We start from the raw sequence: 22,839 nt of genomic DNA on the forward strand, positions 1-22,839 counted from the left end.
TTTATCACTTTCAGAATAATGTTTGGGTTTGTTAAGATTTCTTTAATTGTTTTTGAAAAAAGTCTTATGCTTAGAGGCTGCATTTATTTGATTAAAAATAGGCTACAGTTAAAACAGTAATAGTGTGAAATAGTATTACAAAATAAAATATTTTTTCTATTTAATATATATATATATATATATATATATATATATATATATATATATATATATATATATTATATATATATATCATTTAATGGCAAGGCTGAATTTTCAATTTCACATTTTTTCTGAATTTTCATGTCACATGATTTTTATGAAATCATTTTAATATGCTTTAATTTGCTGCTCAGGAAACATTTCCTAATATTATCAATGTTGAAACAGTTGTGCTGCCTGATACTTTTGTACAAACCATGACCAACTCAGTGCGTCTGCTGGATGCGACCTTTAGTTCCAAATTATTAATGAACAAGCTCTGAGTAATGCGTAACAGTAAACTGGCGCAGTCAGAGTAACAAAGTATAATCTGTCAGCATGTGGGTGGAACTTAAACATCACATCTCTGCAAAAAGTTCACTAGTTATATTGGATTGATAGCATAAACCACCACTTTTCCTTTCCAGTTTACCACTCACTCCTGCTCCCTCCTGAATCATCTGGTGAGCTACCTTGAGGAATCTGAGTTCCCAGTGGGTCACCATGGATACCGGTAGAGGTTTAGTGCTCATCTCGAGAGTCAGAGGAGAAGAGAAGAAACCCCTCTGTGGCTGGAAGGGCAAAACATCATGTCTTAACAGGCCTGCCATGGGACTACCCACAATCCCCCAGACCCACCATCTCAAGTAGCAGTAACCAAGGATGCCCCAGCTATGATTTCCTCCCAGAGCACGCAGGTGGACCCTCTCCACTTTTTCATTTCTTTAAACATATTGATTCATTTTTACATTGAAGTAGTTACTCACTCTGGTTGTCTTGTCCTTTTTGTTTTCCTTTGCCTATTTAAAGTAAAAATAAAATCAGTGTGTGTGTTTGTAAAATACCTTAATGTCACCATCTTACACCATCTGCGCTAATAGCCTTGTAAAGTAATAAGCTAATGAGAGCAGTCTATGTTATTACCCATCTCAATGGTACATTTAATACAGTTCAGTGTATAAAATACACAAAGAAAAGGCTGTAATTGTTTATTGCTACAATTTAACATAACATGTCTCGCTCAACTGCTCTCTTTTGTGTAGGAGCAATAATAACTAATTCATAAAATATTCTAACACACATTGAGTCTTTAAACTCTCAAACACAAGCATGTCCTTTTGTCATATGTTTCTGAAGTGCTTTAGATTTAAAAAAAAAGGCTTCACTGATTCATTTTAGTTCAATTTTGCATGTTATGTGTGATTTGTGTTTTTAATACTGCATGCTATAATACTCAGATTTATTGGTTTATTTCTCTAGACTGCCTCTCTCTCACACACTGCTTGCTTTTTCTCAGTTTCAATCTATTTTTGATTATTTTCTTCCTCCAGGTGTGGCTCTCTCTCTCTCTTCATGAGGGTGATTTGGTCTAATGACTGAGAGGTCATAAGAAGAGCGCTCTGTTTGAGTAATGAAACCACGACTGTGCAAGAAGGATCCGCAGCATCTGGGGCATTTCTGTCACAACCATGCCAAAGACAAACACTGTTTTATGCAAGAAAAGTTGCAAACCAACTCAAACCATGCAGCTTGATTGGCAAGTTATACTTTTAGCAATCTGACTTATTTATCTAATGGATGATAACATGGATGAATGGAATTTATTCCATAAACGTACAATGAAGCTATCTTTATCTCATACATATAAACAATATATTGCAGTAAGGCAGAAATCACATGCACCTAACAACCCCATGGCATTGTGGCGGTGCCGGTGATCTTTGCAGACAAGCACCACTCATATTTTCTTATAATTTTTTTTATTTATTATAGGTTTAATTATAGCAGCCATTTTTTTATTATTATTTATATATATTTATATATATATATATATATATATTTTTATATTAAAAAAATTATGTATTCGGTTTTTGTTTTTATTTTGTCAGACATCTTCTATATATATATATATATATATATATATATATATATATATATATAGAAGATGTCTGACAAAAAAAAAAAACAATACATAATTTTTTTTGGAATACAACAAATCAGGATGCCTAGAAGGTGTAAGGGTAATTTGGGGATTCTTAGTCTCCTGTTTGTTTCACATGATACAGGGAAAGTGTGTCTACCTAAGCATCACCATAAATTGTCTCCTGATGCATTCATATTCTGTTCGGCTGTGTTTGCATTTTTTTTTTTTTATTCTTTCATTTTAGTGAAAGGTATGAAGCAATGTGGGGGGTTGAGATGTACAACTAGATCTGGGAGTGTGAAGAGTATGGTGGTGAGCAACACAAGGTTATTATATCTATCAGCACACATCTGGAGATTCAGGGGAAATCATTTCATGCCTAATCCTGTTATGTGGGTATGTATCACGATCCAACCTCCATCATCTTAAGAGATATAAGCTAATTTTAAGTGTTTGCATTGTGAAAATCATCAGTCTCCCTACTCCCTTACAATTACATGCAGCATAGCTTTTGTTGTCATAGATAGATAGATAGATAGATAGATAGATAGATAGATAGATAGATAGATAGATAGATAGATAGATAGATAGATAGATAGATAGATAGATAGATAGATAGATAGATAGATAGATAGATAGATAGATAGATAGATAGATAGATAGATAGATAGATAGATAGATAGATAGATAGAAATGATTTTTGCTTGTTTTATTTGTATTCCCAGAGGAATTTTATGCTTCAGCTTCTCGGTGACTGTTTCCCTCCTCCCTTCTTGCTTACGCAGGAGTGTCTGAACGAGCATCTTCCTTCGTTGATCGCCGTCATAGCGCTCTGACGCGATGTTTAGGTGAGAACGCCGAGTTCAACGTCTGTACATCAGCCTCCGCCCATCGCGTGCTTCCACACAACCGACCGTGCCTCTGATGCGTGACCTGTTGACGCTCGTGCGGTGCGCAGTGCTGCGCTTCTGGAGCTGCCAAAATGGACAATTAAACAATCGACCTCAACATGCCTACCATTTATGGAAGTAAGGGAAAACTTGCAAGTGTTTGTTTCATGCTTCAGCACGCATCCCAGGTTAGTGTCAAATTAAACTATGCTTTTAGTTCTTTTGTTTTTCAGGTAGAAACAAAAACATAACTAGCCAATTTGATTTAGACTTTTTGGTGGTGTTATCTTATATATTTAATGTGGTTATTATTATTATTATTATTATTAATCTGTAGAAAATATGATGCAGTCTCGCGCAACCTTTTTTTTTTTTCGCCAAATGTCAACTATCTTTAAACTTTTTAAACAAAGCCCAGCTTGTTGTGTTGTATCTGTGATATGTGAATATATGGCTGTGTTTATGTTTGTCAATGTTTCGCCCGATGCTCCTCGCGAAAAGTAAAGTTATGTAGGCTACACGAGCAGCGTACTGTTACTATGGTTACCTCCTCAGGTGGACACGATTTGTCATCGCGAGCTGCTTTTTAACGTTAGGTAAAATAGGCGACCTGACTAACTTTTGTGGCCGTCGAAATGTTTTAATATATGTAGGTATAGTGCTCAATAAGGAACAATAAACATTTGAAAAATCCGTAACTTAGTTAGAATCGTGCGCTGTCATGTCTCTGTGCAGCCTACACTGTACAGAACTTCTGAAATGTGATGCTCTATGGTTTTGTCAGTTGAACTGTTTTCCGGTGTGAATACCTTTGAGCGCATCTTGGTGTTTTCGGTTTTGCTGTGTGGCGAGCTCAGCGTTGATTAGATGGTACGAAACATTCAAATTCAAAATTTAAAAAACTACTTCCTCTTCTGTCACTCTGGAGAGCTTCTTCACTCTATCAAGGCAATCATCACCTGCCTCTCCTGTTGTTACATCATGTTTATCTCTTCGCCTTAGCATCTCAGTTTGGACTCCACAGAGACCCGGTGGCATCAAGGGGATTTTGTCTTCTCTCTGACTAGAACTCGTTTGTACTAATATTTATTGACGCAAATGTGAGAATAATAGTAATTAAAACACAAACAACCTGGGAGAAGAGAGTCGAAGATCAGTCTGAGCAGCCGAGGGCGCAAAGAAGACCAGTAGCCTACTAAGTGAGTAAGGTTAAATACACTCAGTTAAGCTGCTAAACTTTGGGAATTTCTCTCTCACACACACGTAGCCGACACTCATTCACTGCTGCACTCATGCAAACACACAGGCTCCACAGATGACTCATTCTCAGTCATTCTGAGAGTAATGAAACAGGTGCTGTGGAGGAGGCTTGTAATAAAGCAAAAAAGTAAGGGATCATCAAAATATACATAACAATTTCCTACAGCTGTGTGTGAGTCAGCCCCTACACTGAGAGCTTTTGGGAACACTTCAGTTCAGACAAGTGCATGTGTGCAGGCAACCACAATGGCAGTCGCCTGCAGATATATGCAGATGTCAACTGTGCAGCATTTATTCAGATTAATTATATTATATTAATTATATTAATCACAGATATGGAGCATTCTTTTCTTATAGATATCTGGGACATTTTTCTATAAATATAAGCAACAGTATAAAATGCTTTTAATTTAATTCTTGCACATTAACTATATTGGAATGTCATAAAGTACACCATTCACAATAATTCATACTACTACAGGGCTGTTGCATGCTTGAATCTGATTGGTTGATGAACGTTCTAAGGTGTGCAATTATTTTTAGGGAAACACACACTAAAGTAGTTCAGTTCACTTCGTCAAATGATTTCATTTATTTCAAAGGTTTACAGCCTATAACAGCAAAAGAGCCAAAACCCACAATGACACTGACCAAGCAAATAAATATAGTAAACAATAGGATAGAAATGACAAATTATTTCTATTTTTTGTGCCAGAAAATTACATTTTATTATGTATGGACAGCACATACTCTATCCCGGCGCTCTCTCGCACTTAAACACATGCACATACAGTACGGATACAAACTCGCACAGAAACGTGTTGTCAGCGCTGCTCTGATGATTTTATCAGTAAAATAGTTTAAGAACTTAAAAGACATGACATTTCTCACTAGCAATGTTATAACGGCTCTGTTCTTGAAGCAGACAAACTTACAGTTTCGCTATTAGTAGAGACGCTGCTGCTGAACACTGTTGAGAGACACACTCTCACTCTCTCTCTCTCTCTCTCTCTCTCTCTCTCTCTCTCTCTCTCTCTCTCTCTCTCTCTCTCTCTCTCTCTCTCTCTCTCTCTCTCTCTCTCTCAGTAACTGCATTAATAACTTCATTAGACTGCTATCAGTGGCTCAGGTCTCCTCTAAAATTATGTTTTGGAATTAGCAACGGAGGTTTGGGATTATATGCTTAAATCCTACACCCAAGAGCATTTTAAGGACAAAAACCTGACAAATGTCTTAAAATACAACATCTGAACAATTGTTTTTAGATGTGGTAACCGTAGTATAAGTGGAATAATTGACTCTGGGCTGTTGAATTATTGAAATATAGCCTAATGCACACCCGAGGTGTAACGGCATTACCACCTCGGTGTGCATTATTTTTCTAATATTTCAATGGCCCTTCGTCAATTATTCATTACTTATTACAAATTTTTCTGGAATGCTTGATTCTGATTGGTCAATCGCAAAAAATCTTTATTAAAATGTTTTATATAACAGCCGGTAAAATCTGTAACGGCATAATTTCAAATCAATATTTCATGTAACAAATATGATAACATTTCCATAGTCATTTCCATAGTCATTTACACAAAATAAACCCCTCCAGGATAAAACCCTTCAGATACATACATCAGCTTTCACATTATGCCTAACTTGTTTTTATTTTATTTGAGCTACTGGTTTTTCTTCCAACACATTGGTTCTACTGCAAATCCCAGTGTCACTTCCATTCAAAATACATCCTTAAATGCTAATGGAATATTCAAATGAAATAATCCCAGCAGCTCTAATCCAGACTGGGGACAAATTGCCCTTGGAATCACAATATGCTTATGCATAACTGCACTTAAGTATTTGGTTAAAAGCACCATAGTGTTTCTTATCTGTAAAAATACTACAAGAGACACACTCACCCTGACACTTAAACTGTACATTGGCATGGGAAGATCATATGGTGATCTCTAAAAAAAAAGGATTGGTGGCATTTAATATTTCTCTTGGTAAGCATTAAAGTTGAGTGTATTTCATCTGAATTGTCTGTCTACAATTTATTTTTGCAGTTTAGCTCTGGGTTGGCATACTAAATGACACTGCTTGATCATTTACTGAATTAGTAAGAGTACTACTGAATTACTATAATATTTCTAGGTACAAGTAATTTAGGTGCTATCCAACTGAACAATAATTCATGCATCTGCTGAGAACAGACAACTTACCTTAAAATGACAGCTGTGAAATGCAGCAGTTTTTGTTTGTTTTGTTTTTTGGAGGGAAAATACTTGTGCAGATCGTACAGATTCAGATCTGTGGTTCAAGTCAGTGGTTCTGATTGTGATGAAAAAAATACAGTTCTGTATATTAAGATCAAGAAATCACAATAAAATAAAATTATATTCAAGTAATCTTATGTTCCTTATATATCATGCTTTATTTGTTTGTTTACCAGGTTTCCATTGAGAGAAAGAGTATGCACTTTGAAATCAAAGGGCATATGTACTACATGCATGTTTTCTTATTGATGTCTCATGATCATTTATTAAGTCTATTGCTGTTTGTGTGTCCACTTCACCCTTTCCCTCAGTTTTGCATGGGTTGAAATTTTAGTAAATGTAAATGAGGGCATTTAGTGTCAATGTTTTGATAAGCAATAGCCTTGTATGTGCATTGTGCTGAACTTAATGTGTGGAATTATCTCAGTAGTCAGTACAGTGCAGACAGTGCTGCATTTCTCATGTCGGTCTGTTAACATTAGTCTGAATTATGTGTAGGTGAACAAGCACATGTATAGATGTGCAAGTCTTCCCAGGGCTGGTGTTGTGGTCATGGGTATTTTTAGAAAGAGCACAACAGTTGTCTTTGCAAGCATGAGTGTGTATGTGCCTAAGCCTGTTGTCAGTTTACTGTTTCTGCTGTAAAAATGTAAAATTCACAGTCTGCTGTGATTAAATATTCCACAACAGAAAATGGCCAATAATGTGGGAGTTCCTGAAAACTCCCAGCATCCCAGCTCCATGTAAAAACAACTTTTACTGATTTCTAATCAAACTTTAATCCAATTAATTTTATTCTTTTAAATATCTCTAAAAAGGGCTAGGCTATTCATTTATGCGTAATATTTTTAATGAAGGAAAAAATCAATGTGAAAAGTAAGTTGTTTTATTACAATGTGTTGTAGCCTATACTGGTTCTGGTTGTTTTAAAGCATCTAAATAGACATGCGTAGAGAGAGAGAAGCAGTTTCAGGTTCACCTGGGAAGCCTTGTTGTTGGAGGAGAGAGATGAGTCCTTAGTGACTGATGGTGGCGAGAGAGATAATGAAGCAGGTGAAAGAGTGGAAAGGTGGAAGAGTTATGCTCTGGAGGGAGGAGTGTGTTTTTGAAATATTGCTACAGGCTAGGAAGAACTATTGATGTGTATAATGTATGTTTTCTAAAAATATCCTCGTTCATTAGAAGACTTTCAATATGTGACCCTGGACCAAAAAAAAAACAGTCACATGGGTCAATTGTTTTTGAGATTTTTTTTGAGTAAATAAGCTTTCCGTTGATGTATGGTTTGTTAGGATAGGACAATATTTGGCCGAGATACAACTATTTGAACATCTGGAATCTGAAGGTGCAAAAAAAAATGGAAACATTGAGAACATCGCCTTTAAAGTTGTCCATTTATGTTCGCAATTGTGCTGCATTCACTCACAAAAATAATTGTTTCATATATTTACGGTAGGAAATTTACAAAATATCTTCATGGAACATGATCTTTACTTAATATCCTAATGATTTTTGGCAGAAATTAAAAATCGATAATTTGTTGGCTATTGCCACAAATATACCCGTGCGACATGTGACTGGTTTTGTGATCCAGGGTCACATATGTTGATATTCTACAGTTCTACTAAAAGTAGTTTAGCAGTCTGTGTTGAAGACCTTGTGGAGTTTATCCTAATAGTTTGAAAGTGAAAGGCCACTGTTGTTTGTTGTGACTTGAAATGTGCTGCACTTGACCCATTTATTAACTCTTAAATGGACACTTCACCCAAAAATCATTTACTCACCCTCAAGTTGTTCCAAACATGTATGAGTTTCTTTCTTCTGCTGAATACAAAAGAAGATATTTTGAAAAATTGTTGTTAACCAAACAGTTGATGGACCATATGGAAGTCAGTGGGGCCCGTCTGCTGTTCTACCTAGAGCTGGTCACGTCCTCAAACTCTGATTAATGCATTTCTATGGCAACATAATTAATGCCGAAATGAATCTGCGGCAATAAGGTGGTACAAATAGGCGATTTCAGAAAATTCAGTACAAGTTGTAATTTCGAATTCCACACTTTTACAAAACCGCTTTGAGTTCTAACAGTGACCGTAAATAAGTTGTTTATGTTCATTATTATTGTAATATTCTGTGCTTTGAGACATGAGGTAATTTAACGTCATATCTCGCTTTGCAGACTCTGGTTGTGTGCGTTCATGTGTTTTGAAGGAGGCGTGGATTTGGAGACACTCTGAAGGGAGTGTGGAATCTTATGCCACTACAAAACTGCACACCCTAGCTTTAAGTATGCCATTATTAGGTTGATTTTCCCCAAAAAGTGTAAACACTGTGTATTATTTGTGTGTATGTTTCACTGGCTAAAATGGCAGTCATGTTGGATCTATGCAGAACCTTGCAAAAAAACAATAATTTATCAATTTTTCTTTTAGCAGTCAGCCATGTATAATTTATTCAAAAACAGGAAAAATAAAAAGATTGTGCAACTTTAATGACACAGTTCTGACTGAATGTTTTACACTCAGATAAATGAACATCAGTCCATGAGCATTACATTTCAGCTTGTAACCAATCAGATGCTGTACAGAGTAGAAAACTCATGGCCTTTTTCACAGACTGCTTCCTGTTCTGCACCTACACACACACACACACACACACACACACACACACACACACACACACACACACACACACACACACACACACACACACACACACACAACCCCACACCCACTCTAACCAAAACAACCACAGGCACAGATTACACAATAAACTTTTTACTGAGTAATTGATTTAAACACACACATTATGAGAATTGCCAAAAACTTCCACAAACCCACAGGTTCTTCATCAGAAGGTCATGAACTCTCCAGTGTTAGGTCATTCACTGAATTAACAATGACTCTTTAGTAAGAAAGGATCGAAATGAAACCTTAGGCTTACTTCTGGAAAAAGTGAAGAGCTTCAGCAGAAATCTTAATGAGTGATGTTCGATTAGTTTCACTTTTTGATTCGTTTCTTTATTTTATGTTTTTTGATATATTTGATTTTTTTATTTTATTTTATTTAATGCATTCTGGGGGGAAAATAGAAGGTATTTTATGATAACATTATATCTATGGAAATTCTGTCATCATTTACTCTCCCTAATTTTGTTCCAACCCTGTATGACTTTCTTTCATCTGTGGAACAGAAAAGAAGATATTTTGAAGAATGTTAGTAACCAATCAGTTTTGGTGACCATTGACTTTCATTGTATGGACAATATCTTCTTTTGTGTTCCACCGAAGAGAGAAAATCATACCGATTTGGAAGTAACCGGAGTAAGTGGCTGAATTTTTAAGAGTTCCTAAAGATGCAAAATGCATCAACACCATCACAGCCACTGGAAATCCCCTTTGATATAATGGCCTTTATTGGCCAAAAACTTCTTAGTCAGTAGATATAGACACATTTCAGGAGGCCATCATCTGAGGACATTTCAGGCAGTTAGATATAATAATCCTGAACCTAACTTTAAATGCTAATTTTCCAAACTTTTAAGTCATTTTGACCTTTAGCCTCTGTCCTCTCATCTCTCCATAGGACATGACCCAGTCCTGGCCTTACCAGCAGCCCGCAGGGGAAGGGAGCAACCAGCATTTGCTGTACTCGCACTCAAAGGTACGCACAGGGTTTATTACAGACTGCAGGCAAGTGTGATCAATTCACCAAAGGCACAACCTCTGCTCTGTCTCTGTAGGTTTATCTCTTTTTCTCTCCTCCTTTCTCTCCCTGCAGGGTATTACACTTCCATTGTTTATTTGCACACACTCATAAACTCATAAATCCGTGTTGTTTTAGCACCAGAGTCACTAAAGAAATTATGCAAATCAGCTAACAATACTCCAAGCACAATGCATGCCAGTTCTAGGGACTGTACAGCTTCTCTTCACCACTACAACCCAGAGTCGACTTGTTTAAAATGCCAAAAGTGCACCTGAACATAACAACACCTGGTTAAACTGGAATTCGAATATTGAATAAGGTACAGGGTTTGGCGAATGTTTGTTTGAGTTTAGTAACTGTTTAGTGAATTCACCCCTCTGTTTTTTGACAAGATGCTGTTTGTATATGTGTTGATTTGACTGATTCATTTTTTCTGTTTATCTGTCTCAGGAGGGAAAACTGCCCAATTCACGACACAGACATGGTAAACATGCTACACTGATGTGTCTTTTTTTATTGGTATTAGGGATGCACTTAAATATTAAAATTTGGATTTATACCGATAAGCTGTTTTCATGTTAACAGCTAACCGATAACTGTTAAATGTTATTTACTATTTTGTGTAAAAAAAAAAGAAAAAATCCTAAAAACTAAAGTCAATCATTTTGAATGCTACAAGTGAATTTAGGCATCACAACACTGTAAAGTACAATATGAAAAATGTATGTTTATTTTGAGATTTACTAAAGATTACATTTAACAATGGTAAATTATTAGTGTTTTGAAGATTAACTTTTTATGAGCATTAGACAATGTCAATATTGGGGAAATTTTATATTTTTATATTTGGGGTCGGTAGGATTTTGTATGTCTTTAAAATAATTTTGAAATTAGTCTCTTATGCTCACCAAGGCTACATTTGTTTGATGAAGAAAAAAACAGTAATATTGGAAAATATTATTACAATTTAAAATGACTCTTTTCTATTTTAATTTTAAAATGTAATTGATTCCTGTGATGGCAAAGCTGAATTTTCAGCATCATTACTCCAGTCTTCAGTGTCACATGATCCTTCAGAAATCATTCTAATATGCTGATTTGCTGCTCAAGAAACATTTCTTATTATTATCAATGTTGAAAACAGTTGTTCTGCTTAATGTGTTTGTGGAAACCATGATAAAAAAAAAATGTCAGGATTGTTTGATAAGTATAAAGTTCGAAGAGAACAGCATTTATTTGAAATACAAATCATTTGTAACTTTATAAATGTCACTTTTGATCAATTTAACGTGTCCTTGCTGAATAAAAGTATTAACTTCATATTTTTTTTAAATCTTACTTACCCAAAATTTTAAATAATAATGTACATTCAAAGTTAAATGTCCAATATTGACAAATATTTATTCAATATCGATTAATACCAAACCGATATGGTACCAATATATTGTGCATTCCTAATGTGAATGTGTGCAATAAGATGTTTGCTTCATGTTCATACATGCTTCATATATACATGGTTCAGAGCTGTACATGTACTAATATAGTAGTGTTTTTACGTTCTGCTCCATAACGCTGATGTATTTCTCTCCCTGTGGCTCTCTCAGTGAGGGATGGTGTCTCTATGAGGATGCCCTCACGTCCACTCGTGGCCCCTCATAAATCGTAAGTGCAGCGCACAGCACCCGATTTGTCCTAGGTAACCAAGCACCAGGTTGTGCCTGAACTGCTTCTGCCTTTGAACTTTATTACATAATAAACCATTGACTTTACCAAATTCAGTGTTGAATGTCTGTACATATTAGCGTGTAAGAAATGTTTTGGGCTTCCTGGAATTTAACTACTTTGGACCAACTGCTGTTTAAAACCAACCTCATGTGGAGTGTTAGGCCAGTGTTATATCTCTGCTGTCTTTAACCACCATACCAACTTCACTGACCTCATAAACTTTAGTGAGTTAGTATCTAATTACAGAGCAGGTTAACACAGTCGGAGAGAGCCCTGAAGCAGCAAACTTCCATCAAATAATATCACTGTTCAACATTAGAGTGCAGTTTTTATGACTACTTTCTTTAAAACTTGTAATGTGATACAATCTCATATGGTTAAACTGTTCAAGGCAAACTCACACATTTAGTACACACACAGATGCTCTACAGATTGGCAGAATGAATAAGTCTCTCTGTCAAGTGAGTGTGACATTCTCTCATGTTCGACTCTCCCTTTGCCGTCCCAGCATGCTCGCTGATGACCTGAAGCTCAGCAGTGACGAAGATGACAAGGACGAGGTAGGGCGCCTATTAAGATTGTTCAAGGAATCGGCTTAAAAAGCAGATAGCATCTATTATTAGCAATAATTCTTACACTGCTTGTGGTAACTGTTAGCTTTGAACACAGTCTAGCTCATTTGTTCATTCATTATGAAATGCATTCACACACAGTCACCTGTGTTTGCATTGCTCTCGCAAAGTCCTCTTTTATGTCTCCAAGTTAAAAGTATATGACTAATTCTATAATACGTTTTTATGTTTATATTAACATACTACTATTTATTATAAAAGATTTCTTATTGATTTTCTCAATGATTTTGAAAGAACTCTCATGCTTTCTCAGTAAGGCTACATTTGTTTGATCCAAAAAACGAAAACAATAGAAAACTAATATTGTGAAATATTATTACAATTTAAAATAACTCTTTTCTATTTTAATACATTTTAAAATGTAAAATATTCCTGTGATGGCCATGCTGAATTGTCTGCATCATTACTCCAGTCTTCAGTGTCACATGATCCTTCAGATGTCATTCTGATATGCTGATTTGCTGCTCAAGAAGCACTTCTTATTATCAATGTTGAATGCAGTGCTACACTTTATAGCTGCTCCTCCCTCACATTCACTCCAATAGGCTTTATGTCGAATGTCACATGAGCAACAGGAAAACAGGGATCGTCACATCCGCTTGTTGGAGAAAGTGTTAACAGCAGTATGGACGAACAGCTATATATATGGACTTTTAAGGAAATCAGCTAACCTCGTTAGTTATTTTAATTGTTGGCACTTTGTTCAATTTTAATATCCGAATGCTAGTGAGAAGAAGAAAAATAAAAAGCTTTTCGATGTCTATCTGCATATGCATAAGCTTTATATTTAACTGAGCACATACAAAGGACCTGAACCAGAAGCGATGCTTACAGAATACGGAAGTTTGTTGCGCATAACCCCCATAGGAGTTATTTTAAACAAATTATGACCTCTTGCTACACAAATTGTTAGGAAGCAATGCCTTCTTGCCTCCTTGATAAAAATGCCACTGCTCCATATCTGTGCTACTGAACTTGACATGGTTCGCCGGAACTGAACATGTAGCGAGTTCAGTAGTTGACTCAGTCATTTACCCTACAACACCAGCTCCATCTCTACACAGGACTACAGGTTTATGAGTCATAACAGTCTGAGTCATAAAATACACCAGACTCTTGACCTTTCTGGCATTACTGCAGGACTGTGGCTTTTGCTTTGGTCAAGATTCTAGTAGTGACCATGAATTTGAAGATTGCAAGCTAAAAAGCTCTCTCATTTATTCTTAACTGTTAAACAGGGAAGTGAGCAAACAACTTCCTGGGCCGATAATGACCGGTAAGTGTGTGCTTGTGATATTTTGTCTGCTTTATATGTTTGTAGCTGTACCAAGACTCATTATGTGCCAGTGTTTGTCTCTGTATGTGTCAGTATGTGTGTATTACATATTGAAGAGGTCAGAATATGTGGAATGTGACAGCTGAATGATAGACCAGCCTCTGTTTCTTTTGGCCTTTCAATATGTTCAACCCCCAAATACACACACCCACTTGTAGGCCAAGCATTTTGTCAGGGTTTAGTCTGCATACTTGTTGGGATTTTGGAATTTCACTGAACTTGATTTTCAAGCTTGTTGTACATGTAAATGCATCTGAGTGTGTGGCCTAATAAGTGTGTGTGCTCTTCTCAATCCCCATCCATTGTGTGCATGTATTTGACTGACAGCTTGTCAGGCCAGCAGCAGCACCACACACACACACATGTTGGAAGGGTGAGACATTCTAGCTCAGGGTCTTCAGGATCAAACCCCTCCAGCGAGTGGGAAAGCAGCAGCCAGCGATCACGTAGCCCGAGCCCAGGAACGCACGGCCGGTGCAGGACACCGACCCAACAGCGGACCCTAAACTGCAGCACAGAGGTACACTAACAAATTTTTTGCCATACAATCTACTATTTTTCATTGCCTCACTCCCTCAGTTTTCCAGTAGTTGTTTTTAGCAGATGAGGTAGAAAGGGAGGGTGGGGGTTGGAGAGAGGAATGTAGAGGGGCGGCCACTGAGACTTTAGGATCTGGGTGTCATGTCAACATGTGGCGCCCCAGATGACTAACTAGATATGAAGTTTTACACGTCACCCTTGATTTAATCACATAAAGCAGAACTTAAAGGGATAGTTTACCCCAAAAAAGAAAAGAATATTCTGTCATGATTTACACACCCTCATGGCGTTCCAAACCTGTATGACTGTACAAAACAACAATGGACCCCACTGACTTTCATTGTGTGGGAAAACAAACAAACAAAAAACATATTAAAAAAAAAAAATCTTCTTTTCTGTTCCACAGAAGAAATAAAGTTTGCAACAATATGAGGGTGAGTAATTAATGTCAGAATATTTATTTTTGGGTGAACTTTCCCTTTAAAACAGCACAGGGGGAAAAATCCTAAGCTTATAACAGCTACATTTGAAAATTTTTATTCTGTGGTCTTAATTTTGTTCGTCAGAAAGAGGGATTAAAACCTCCAGTAGCATAGGGCTACACCACCATATGAATGAAGGTGTCTGTGTGACACAGCTGGCTCTATTACTGAACATGCCATCTATTTGGAACCTGTGGAGAAGGGAGGAGGGAACACCATGTGTTTTTCATCTACGTGTAGTCATGTAGTGTCTCTGAGGAGGACGGCTTGGAAACGCCACACGGTTCCAGGTAGAGGGGGGTTGAGGGGAGGGGCAGTGGGAAAAGGGCACAAGAGATGCAGTGTCTTTGCTGGAAAGAGAGAGAGAGGGGAAGGGGGAATGTTTGAGTGGAGGAGTAAAAGTTTAAATTAACTCTGGTCAGCTACTGGAGGCAAGCAGGGAAAGCACAGTCTGCCCTGGAGCTTAAGTGTGCTATCAAGTGAGTATTTGCTTAGTTTTGTGGCATTAGTTCAAATGTTTTGTAAAGTCAATAGTTAACTCACTTTATTACTCTATAGTGTGATTCTATTGTCATAAAGTATTTATATTTTAAAGCAGCTTTTTTCTTCAGCCTTCTGGATTGTAATACTTTAAAGCAGTGAACTGAACAGGCATTGTTATGGTGTGAATATGGTGTGAATTTGAAAGAAAGGGTTTGTAAGTGTTTAAGGAATCTCCACAGTGTTTCTGCCCTCTTTCTCTCTCTCGCTCACCCTCTCACCCCCTGTTTTTCTTTTTCTCTCTCTCCCACTGACACACCGGCTTGTTTACATAACTACTCTTTTCTCCTGTTTCTTATTCATTTAGGCTAATCATTTCCGATTGCCATTTTTTATTTTCTCTCCTCATGCTCTCACAATCACATTGTTGATTAAATAGAAATGGGTTTCAGATATGGGTTTATGCAATCTTCTGCACACATATCGTGTTTACTTTACACCAGTATAGTCAGCAGTGGAGATGTTCATTAGCTAGAAGTTTTGTAATATCCTTTAGATTAGTCTATAATTGCTAAGATTGATTACGCATCACCACTATTAATATGAATGAAATGTTCACTGTTGTCAGTCACATATATCAATTTCTCATTGTTAAAGAGGTTCTGGAATATATTTCCGTTTATAGTGTTGTCAACCTCAGTGGTCAAGAGTTTATGGTAAAGAGTGGATTCACTAATAATCATAATCTTGTCAAGCATGTTTTGTAATCTAGGTCACTCTACTTATATTGTCACATTATTTGATCAAATTCATATTTAGAGAAATATTTACAATACAAATTATTTTTTATCATGTCGTGATATTTATTTCTTGAACTCATGTCCTTTCTCTGTCCAGACGGAGAGTCCACCATCCACACAGTGGCAACTGGACAGGTGGCTTGAGAAAGTTCCTAAAAAGCACCAGTCAACTGACCACGACCCAGGAGGAGGACAGCGACATAGTGCAAAATCTGACAGTGGCCGAGGACCATCACCTGGAAGATACTGGGGTAGAGACTCTGAGTCAAGACGGGATTATAGTCCTTGTGAAAGTCCGGTCCCAAGTCCAAAATTTGACTACAGCCCCAGAAACAGTCCTCGTCCCAGCCCAGAATACAGTCCATGCCCCAGTCCAGGAATTAGCCTTGTGCCAAGCCCAGTGCCAAGTGTGTGCCCAAGTCCAGGAGACAGCCTCCGAGGGAGTCGAAGTCCAAGCCCTTTATTTCCGCACCCTCCCAGAAGCCCCAGTCTAAATTTCTCATCCACCACAGTACCTATCCAAGGTGCATATCCTCAGGTACAGTCACCTCAACAGGAAAGTCCCAGGCATATTGCACATCCAACAGCCTCCAATCCAGCACATCGTCCCAAAGTCAGGCCATGGGTGCCACCGGACCATAGCTCCAACCAGAGAAAGGAATTTAGATCCAAAGACTCTCGATCCAAAGACTCTAGACCTGGTCCTCCCCAACAACCCCATCATTCCAAACACAGCTTAACAGAAAAGTCACACAAAGATCTCACACACAAGCCTGAATCCAAAAACTCTGAATCCACAAGCAAGCAAAGGTTTAACTCACCTTCAAACCCAATTACAAAGCATTCATTGAAGCAAAGACCACGTGTTAGCCCAAAACCACAAGCCAGGCACTCATCTACAACTGACCATAGTATTGAACATAATCACAGAAACAATGAACCTACAGGAGCGTCAAACCACAGTTCAACCTCCAAATCGGGCCATTCATCTTATTTCAATACTTTAAAGAACTTAGACCGTGGTCCTTCATCAAAGTCCAGGGACTCGTCCCAAATCGAAGTCAACAATCAATCTAGTCACAGCTCTAAGACTAAATCTTTCCCAGATACCAAGCAATCCAGATCTAAACAGACTACCCAACCGCGTTCCAGCCCAAAGCCCAGGGTCAAACTAGGAGACACCCCGGTGCCCAGAACCGGGCACTCCCAAAAAGAGCCAAAGCCTAGAGAGAGAGAGAGGGAAGTGGACAGCCGAGGAAAGGCCCAGGGAGTGACCCTGGTGCCGACTGGCAAGGAGCAGAGACAAAGAATACTGGCGGAAGAGCAGGTAATAAGGCGCCGCTGGGTTCGGAGTTCTGAGGAAGAGGAAGACGAGGAAGATAGGAGAACTGAGGAAGGGGAAAGAGAAAGGAAACGGAGAAAGAGGAGGGAGCAGGAAGCTGAATGGAAGGCGGTGCAGCCCAAGCAGAGACCTCACACCAACAGCCAGCAGCATCACGCTCAACAGGGATGCAACGGACTCAACCTTGAGGAGCAGAGGAGGAAGAAGAGAAGGTGGAGCAACGAGGACATTCCCTCACATCCTCATGTGATAGACTCTAGTCCTTCTCCTCCACTATCTCCACCTTCGCCTACTCCTGTCGTCAAGCCCACTCGTCCATCATCTTCCTCGTCCTCATCCTCCTCATCGTCCTCATCATCTTCCTCTGAATCAGACTCTGAGTCCAGTCCACCCCGGAACGTTACCAAAGTCCATGCAGATTCAACATCAAACCAAAAAACAGTTTCAAAGAGGAGGCATGACAAACAGGGTTCAGGCACTGGTGCTCACCCCCACGGCTCGAGCTTAAGCACCCCTGAGACAGATACACAAGTCCGGGGCAGGCACAAACTCTACACACTGGTTCCTTTCGGGCGATCTGAGAAGTCCCCCACCGTCCCACATCGAGGCCTGAGAAAACTTGTTGTGAGGATAGACCTCTCGCTTCTGGGTAGAGTCCCTAGTGCAGATGAGATTACTGAGAGACAGTCCTCATCTTTATCTTTGTCATCGGGAAAGGCAAAAGAAAAGACATCGATGAAGCAACTGCACCACTCTGACCAACTGCCTGGAGATGGCAGAAGCAAAAGAAAAGTGAGGAAGAAAAAAACATTTACATTTGAATAATTCAAACAATTTTTAATTTCATGTTCTGTTGAATATGAGAGGTGTCTTCTGGCATACATGTAAGATTGTGCATGTTTTGCCGTATGCCTTAGGCTGAGAATGGAGATGCTCAAAGAGAAAATAAGAGAAATCACTCTCGTGCAGATAGACTTCCAACGTCAGTCCATAATGAGACTGAGGAAACCTGCGCTGACAACAAACAAAACGGGTATATTTAGACCTAATAACTTTATTTGACCTTTTTTCCTTTTATACATCAGTGCTTTGTCCTTGCAGATACAGTTTTGGTAAAAATTGAATGAGCTGAAAGTGTTATTTTTTTTCCAGTGTTGTTTTGTTGATTCAGAAATTTAGAACATACCTGTATATGCTATTGCATATTAATAGTATACTGGGATATCAACAAACAATTACACATTGAAGGACATCATGGAAAGCCTAAATACAAACATATGGAAAAGTTCAATTCATTGCTGTTATTCTTGCCAACTGGGACATGTATGCGTAATCTGATCTTTACTGTATGGCTCATGCTTTTTTGATGACGTCCTTTTTATTACTGTGTATGCAGATGTCAGGACGATTACTTTTACTCCAAGAGGCCAGTGTCCCCATTGTCTCCTCCATCTGACATACCAGAGCTCTCAAAGCCCTCTGTGAAAGCTCAGCATGCAGAGAAGTACCACACACCTCCAGAAAAAAATGATTCAACAGCACAGAAAACACAGGTTCTTAAAATAACACTCACACAACAGACAAAAGCTTTCTTTTTCTTTTTCATTTTCTTTTTCTTTCTTTCTTTCTTTCTTTCTTTCTTTCTTTCTTTCTTTCTTTCTTTCTTTCTTTCTTTCTTTCTTTCTTTCTTTCTTTCTTTCTTTCTTTCTTTCTTTCTTTCTTTCTTTCTTTCTTTCTTTCCACAAAGTTCCACAAAGAATCTCACAGCTTGATTTCAAAGTAGAAAATGTTAAAGTTCCACAAATAACTTTTCATTATTTAGTTCTTTAGAAGAACTAATGTTTTTAAGAACCCAGAATCAAGGACTCTAATCTGAAAATGTATTATACACTAGTGAAACAGGACCTTTGTCTCAACAGGTCCAGAAGACACAGCCCAAGGTAGAGGTGGAGTGCGTAGGGGTGTCAGGACGCCTACAGCCTCTCTCTGGATCTCGGGTTCCTCCCCCAAACCTTCCTCTTCACTACAGAGGAACCGTACCTATCAGTGATGTGTGAGTTCATGTCTGTTTATGCTTCTGTTTCATTTAACAATAATGCAGCGTATGAGGTGAAAAGCTTCCCATAGTTCTCCCCTAATCTTTCTTTTCTTCCCCTCATGTTAGCTCTCATCATGCTGAGTACTACATGCATGAGGCCAAGAGGTTGAAACATCGAGCAGATGCAATGGTATGACAGCATTGTGAACATGCATATTGCCACTAAACAATACTCTTATGGGCTTTTCACACTGCACATAACCCCTGGTTATCGTTGTTTTAGAAGTGGGGTTACCTGGGGTTATGAAACCCTTTTGCTCTTCTTTTGCGGTGTTAACCCTGCATTCCGGTGCCAAACGTGTACAGTGTGAAATGTTCTCAATGACACTGATATCGCAAATATGCAAATAAGGATGTTAACCCAGGGTCTAGGAAGTGTTTTTCTAAATAGCAGGGGTCTCAAACATAAAAATCATTCACAGACCAAAACAAGGTTGAGAATCCCTGGCTCTGTATCTGATTTATCCAACTGCTTTCATTTACCCTTTTGCCTCTCTATCCTTGTTTGCAGGTGGATAAGTTAGGAAAAGCTGTGAATTATGTGGATGCTGCTTTGTCTTTCATGGAGTGTGGTAAAGCCATGGAAGAGGGGCCGCTGGAGTCCAAGTCCCCCTACACCATGTATGCTGAAACTGTGGAGCTCATAAGGTGTTTAAGTGTTTCTCTTTCACCCTCTCTATTGTTATTTTTGTCTTCTGCATTAATTAAGCATGGAAAGCATTTTGACTAGGCCAAATATCACATGACTTTATCTATAAATGGAAAACTGGAGTAGCTCCTTGTGACTGGACTGTATTTAACCTCCATCAGATGTGGGTGAGATTTAGTGCTGTGACAGATCAACAAGCCACAAAAAATGCAAACATATTTGTTAATGTCAATGGACATTAATAAGATTGATGCCAAAATAGAAAGGGCAAGAAAAGGCCCTATGTATGTCAGAAGCTCTGTATTGATTTGACATGTTCTCTGTGCTGATTAGATACGCTATGAGACTTAAGAGTCATGCAGGCCCTGGAGCCAGCCAGGAAGACAAACAGCTCGCTGTACTGTGGTAAATACAACACTACAAAGATCTGCAACTATCTGTATTGCAACTATAAGTCTGTTGACAAAACACACATTTTGTGTCTGGGTTGTAGTTTCCGCTGTCTTGCTCTTCTTTATTGGCAAATGTTCAGACTTAAAAAGGACCACGCTCTGAAATACTCTAAAGTTCTGCTGGACTACTTCAAGGTAGGCCGTTATCAATTATCATGCATCTAGTTTGTTAAAACAACTAAGTTGTCCTGTTGAAAGATTTACCAATACTTGTTTCTGTTTATGCTTTTATTAGAGTTCTCCAAAAGGACCTCACAAACCCCCTTGGAACGATGCTGGAAAGTAAGGGTTAATTATAGCTGGGCCTGTAATTCATATACTCAGCCACTGTGAGAAACCTTTTTGTTGTGTTTGAGTGTCAGTACATCTGTATTTGTGCTTCTACAGGGGAACTGTACCTCCTGCCTCTATTTGTTCTGTCAATATAATGGGATCTCACACAGGCAGCTCACCCAGCAGTGTCATCAGCATTCCCCATCGTATCCACCAGATGGCAGCAAATCACCTCAACATCACCAACTGTGTCCTGTACAGTTATGAGTACTGGGAGGTGGCCGACACCCTGGCCAAGGAAAATAAGGGTGAGTTTTGGTGCAGTTTTTTAGAAAAACTGTGCGCTTCTCATAGGGGCCCATTTTAATTGCTTAGAACAAAACATTTATTTGATTTATTTATTTATTGTTGATAAATGAGAATTTCAGTAATAATTTAACTACTTTCAAAATTCAATTATTCTTTCTCATGCACGCACCAGAATTTTTCAACTATCTGAACACACTGACTGGACCCTTGACTCTGCATAGCAGTATGGCTCACATCGTCCAGTACACCAGGCAAGGGCTGCAGTGGATCCGGATCAGTGCTAATCTATCATAATATCATGTACAGACATTCTCAAGATCCACAAATCACGTGGAAACAATGTTATGAAGCCAAATTAGCAAACGATTTTACCGTTTCTGCACTCTGTGACCGAGGTTTTTTTATTTTGGGCCAGGACTATTTTTAGGCCCAGACCAAAAATTGTCTGCCATAGGTTGTCATGTGGCATCATGTTATCATAATGGTATTTAGAAGCAAACATGCCTATGTTACTTCATTCTCCTGAGCATTAAATGTCATAATATACAAGGAGACAGTGTCATGTCATGTTATGTAAAAATGTTTTCTTTTATGCAATCAAGATTTGAAGGTCCAATTGAAATAACCTTGGTCATTCAATTCTTAGCACTTCTTTACAAATGCTAATCTTACTGAAAGTTTTGAGAAGGAACCATTGTCGGCTAATTCATCAAATGCTGCTTTTCCAAAATGTGCCACATTTTTATATCAGAAATAATTAAAAATCTTTTTTATTTTCTATATGTAATTATGACGAAAACTCTTTACTGGATTAAAATCGCATCCATCCAATGTTCATTAAACCCTGTTTTTTTTTTTTTTTTTACATGAGCCTTCCATAACTTCTTATGTCAAAATCAGTGCATGCACAAAGTCTTTAAGATCTGTGGATGTGATTCTTGTTTTTTTTTTATGAAGTTCTTTGTGCAATAAGTCAGAATTTTTTTACATGTGTCATGTAAACTTTTGGTGCTGTTTTTCAATAGCCAGCATAAAGTCATGTGCCAGACTATTTATGGCAATGTGAAATTCTTGTAAAGTTTAAACTGTAAGAATGAAAAACATAATCAGGACTTTTGTAATTAAAGTGTTTTTTTACTGTAGATTGTAGTAGTGTTGGTCATATGTAAATGATGATGATGATGAATTGCACACCACAGCAATCCATTAGTGATATTGTGTAATTGAGCAGACCTTAGCATAAGGAATGAAATGAAAATCAAGATTCTATTTTGAAAGAACATGCCCACAAATAAACAGAGACTTCGCACATTAAGATTTCATAGATATTATTTTATGAAAACCCAAGGAAATAAATGCATGACTTTCCTTACATAGTAACCTTACATATTTATTAACCTTCCCACCTTCAAAAACAAACAAAAAAAAAAAACATTTTAAAATGTATTTTTAACATTAAGTCAAATGTGTTAATGCTGTAAAAGTACTG

General features: G+C 37.9%; 1 protein-coding gene across 1 annotated transcript; it reads left to right on the forward strand.

Annotated features, from left to right (window-relative positions):
• Nucleotides 1–3,007: 3,007 nt before the first annotated feature.
• On the forward strand, nucleotides 3,008–22,492 carry aff3 (AF4/FMR2 family, member 3). Its single transcript, XM_081368045.1, has 18 exons — nucleotides 3,008–3,182; nucleotides 10,110–10,220; nucleotides 10,683–10,716; nucleotides 11,837–11,894; nucleotides 12,466–12,517; nucleotides 13,828–13,865; nucleotides 14,253–14,445; nucleotides 16,325–18,361; nucleotides 18,487–18,602; nucleotides 18,966–19,122; nucleotides 19,489–19,622; nucleotides 19,734–19,797; nucleotides 20,179–20,315; nucleotides 20,650–20,721; nucleotides 20,810–20,903; nucleotides 21,004–21,050; nucleotides 21,156–21,349; nucleotides 21,523–22,492. Exons 1-18 carry the CDS (start codon nucleotides 3,114–3,116, stop codon nucleotides 21,642–21,644), a joined length of 3,729 nt encoding a protein of 1,242 aa, XP_081224171.1. The 5' UTR covers nucleotides 3,008–3,113; the 3' UTR covers nucleotides 21,645–22,492.
• The last annotated feature ends 347 nt before the right edge of the window (nucleotides 22,493–22,839 follow it).

The sequence above is a fragment of the Scardinius erythrophthalmus genome (assembly GCF_964197995.2).
Source record: "Scardinius erythrophthalmus genome assembly, chromosome: 6".
In the NCBI taxonomy this organism is placed as follows: Eukaryota; Metazoa; Chordata; class Actinopteri; order Cypriniformes; family Leuciscidae; genus Scardinius; species Scardinius erythrophthalmus.